The sequence below is a fragment of the Limulus polyphemus genome, unplaced genomic scaffold (assembly GCF_000517525.1).
Source record: "Limulus polyphemus unplaced genomic scaffold, Limulus_polyphemus-2.1.2 Scaffold211, whole genome shotgun sequence".
In the NCBI taxonomy this organism is placed as follows: Eukaryota; Metazoa; Arthropoda; class Merostomata; order Xiphosura; family Limulidae; genus Limulus; species Limulus polyphemus.
This window is the reverse complement of record NW_013665821.1, coordinates 20,625-23,016: the sequence shown is the minus strand read 5'-3', so window position 1 is coordinate 23,016 and position 2,392 is coordinate 20,625. Positions and strand designations below refer to the sequence as shown.

General features: G+C 34.1%; 1 protein-coding gene across 1 annotated transcript in view; it reads left to right on the top strand.

The window, feature by feature from the left end:
• Positions 1-2,392, top strand: part of LOC106478431 — a 25,389-nt gene that overhangs the window by 9,366 nt on the left and 13,631 nt on the right. The window contains exon 4 of the mRNA XM_013938974.2: positions 491-616. Within this exon, the coding sequence (XP_013794428.1) occupies positions 491-616 (126 nt within the window). The remainder of the gene's footprint in view (positions 1-490; positions 617-2,392) is intronic.

Here is a 2,392-nt window from a genome sequence, read left to right as displayed (position 1 = left end):
TGTTTTTGTGTGTATATATATATGTGTATATGAGGAGCCCCCCAGTAGGCACAGCGGTATGTCTGCGGACTTACAACACTAGAATCCGGGTTTCGATACCTATGGTGGGCAGAGCACAGATAGCCCATTGTGTAGCTTTGTGCTAAATTAGAAACAAACAAACAAGTATATGAGGAGTACAGCGTAAAAATAATTGCACAATAAAAATAAATTATTAAAAACAGGGACCAGCCCTAAAACGACTAATGTTTCGGTGTTAATGTTACGCCACCATCTTCATGTAGGAATCTTTTTAGGGCTGGTCCCTGATATTAATATTTTTCTTATTGTGCAATTATTTTAATGTTTTACTCCTTTTAATTGTACGTATAAGAATAAAACTTTCCATTTATAAATAATAATGCATTCGTAAAATAATTAGAAGAGATTAAAACCTGGAGCGATTTTATCAACATTGTTGGTGAAGTAATATGTCTCTATTTTTGTTTAGTTTATGTTGATCTGGGAAGAGGCTCAGTAAACCCTGTAGTTCTTAGTGTGGTCAGCAACGGTAACAATGTGACTCGTCGATGGAAAATCAAAATTAGCATGATAAAGTGTAACAGCTTAGACATGGGTAAGTTTCTGCATATAAAAGTAAAGTAAAAATAAATAGTAAAGTATGCAACATTGTTTTTGTACTTGATAAAGAGGGTTACCAATTATGAAAACGTAAATATGTATGTCGTGATGGTTATGCTGTAAAACTGAGTTTATTTTATTTTTGTGCAATTCATTGTATTGTAAGCTTTTCACATGTATATAAAATCACGATTAGTCAGGGAACGTTATGATTCTTACCATTAAAGGCCATAGACTCAGGTCTGTATGTACAAACCTTATATATATATATATATGTATATAATTTTGAATATAAAAATATAGAGGCACGGAAATGACTTACATCAATTTAGAAGGATGAATTCACATTGCCGTGGCTCTATATACAAAATCAAACTTTTGGCCAAATTTGGAGTATTACCGCAGCTGTTCGAAATGCTGGAATGCCAAAGTGTGAAGGCCCGGCATGGCCAGGTGGCTAGGGCGCTCGACTCGCAAACATGCGGGTTCGAATCCCCGTCCCACCAAACATGCTCGCCCTTTCAGCCGTGGGGCGTTATAATGTGACGGTCAATTGCACTATTCGTTGGTAAAAGAGTAGCTCAAGAGTTGGCGGTGGGTGGTGACGACTAGTTGCCTTCCCTCTAGGCCTTTATTGCTAAATTAAGGACGGCTAGCGCAGACAGCCCTCGTGTAGCTTTGCGCGAAATTCATAACAAGCCAAACCAAAGTGTGAAATGCCAGTATTTTTATGTTTCTGAACAGATCTAAACACTCTTACATCACATTAGAAACAGCATCTTTATATCTGTTTTACGTTAAGTGTAATAAACATTGAAGACGTGTAAAATTATTGTCTTTCTTCTCTTTGGTGAAAAGGTAAAACATGTATAAAAATTTCCTAGATATTAAAGTGAGTTAGGGTTTGACAACTCTATCACAGAATGTTAATATTTTTGAATTTTGTTTGATAATTTTAATTAAATTGTTATTCACAGTCATTTGGCTAAATATGGAAAAATATGAAAAGTGTAAGATCCTAAAATTGTGTTGATAACTAGGACTTGTGTTCCATTTTGGGCGAAATGCCAGTTGTAATTAGTTTTGAAAGAATAGTGATATCCGATCAAAACATTTTATGTGTACGACACAGCCACGCTAGAATAAAGGGCCAAGCCTATAAGGATGTGGTGATTACCAGAAAAAACAAAGTTATATACATTCCAGTTGTAATAAAAACCAAGTTTTTCTCATACTTTTTTATTAAAGTTATCCACCTTTACACAATATATTTCCAATGTTTGCCCTTTTATATAACTTGACTCTTTTTTTATGTCACATCTTTATGATCCCCAGTGGCTAAGCGGTATGTCTTATGATTTATAACGCTAAAAAATGGGTTTCGATACCAGTGGTGGGTACAGCACAGATAGCCCTTTGTGTAGCTTAATAACAAACAAACAAATCTTTATATGGCTATTCTAAGTTGGTTGTTTTTGTAATGTAAAATGTTTAGATCGGATATTATTATGTTCTTACAAGAACTTTCGCACAGTGTATAATATTCCTGAAAAGGTAATGGTGGATTATTTTTTAAATACGATAAAAATAATTTCATGGAAATGTTGGTGTACTAAAAAACTATTCAAGATCTGCAAACGCTATTTGACACAAAATATTACATAAACAGCAAAATATTACTAAGGTCTATTTATATGCTTTGTATATACACAGCGTGGTCACAAGTAAATAGACACCACCTTTTCAGAAAAAATGAAATTTTTCAGTCATA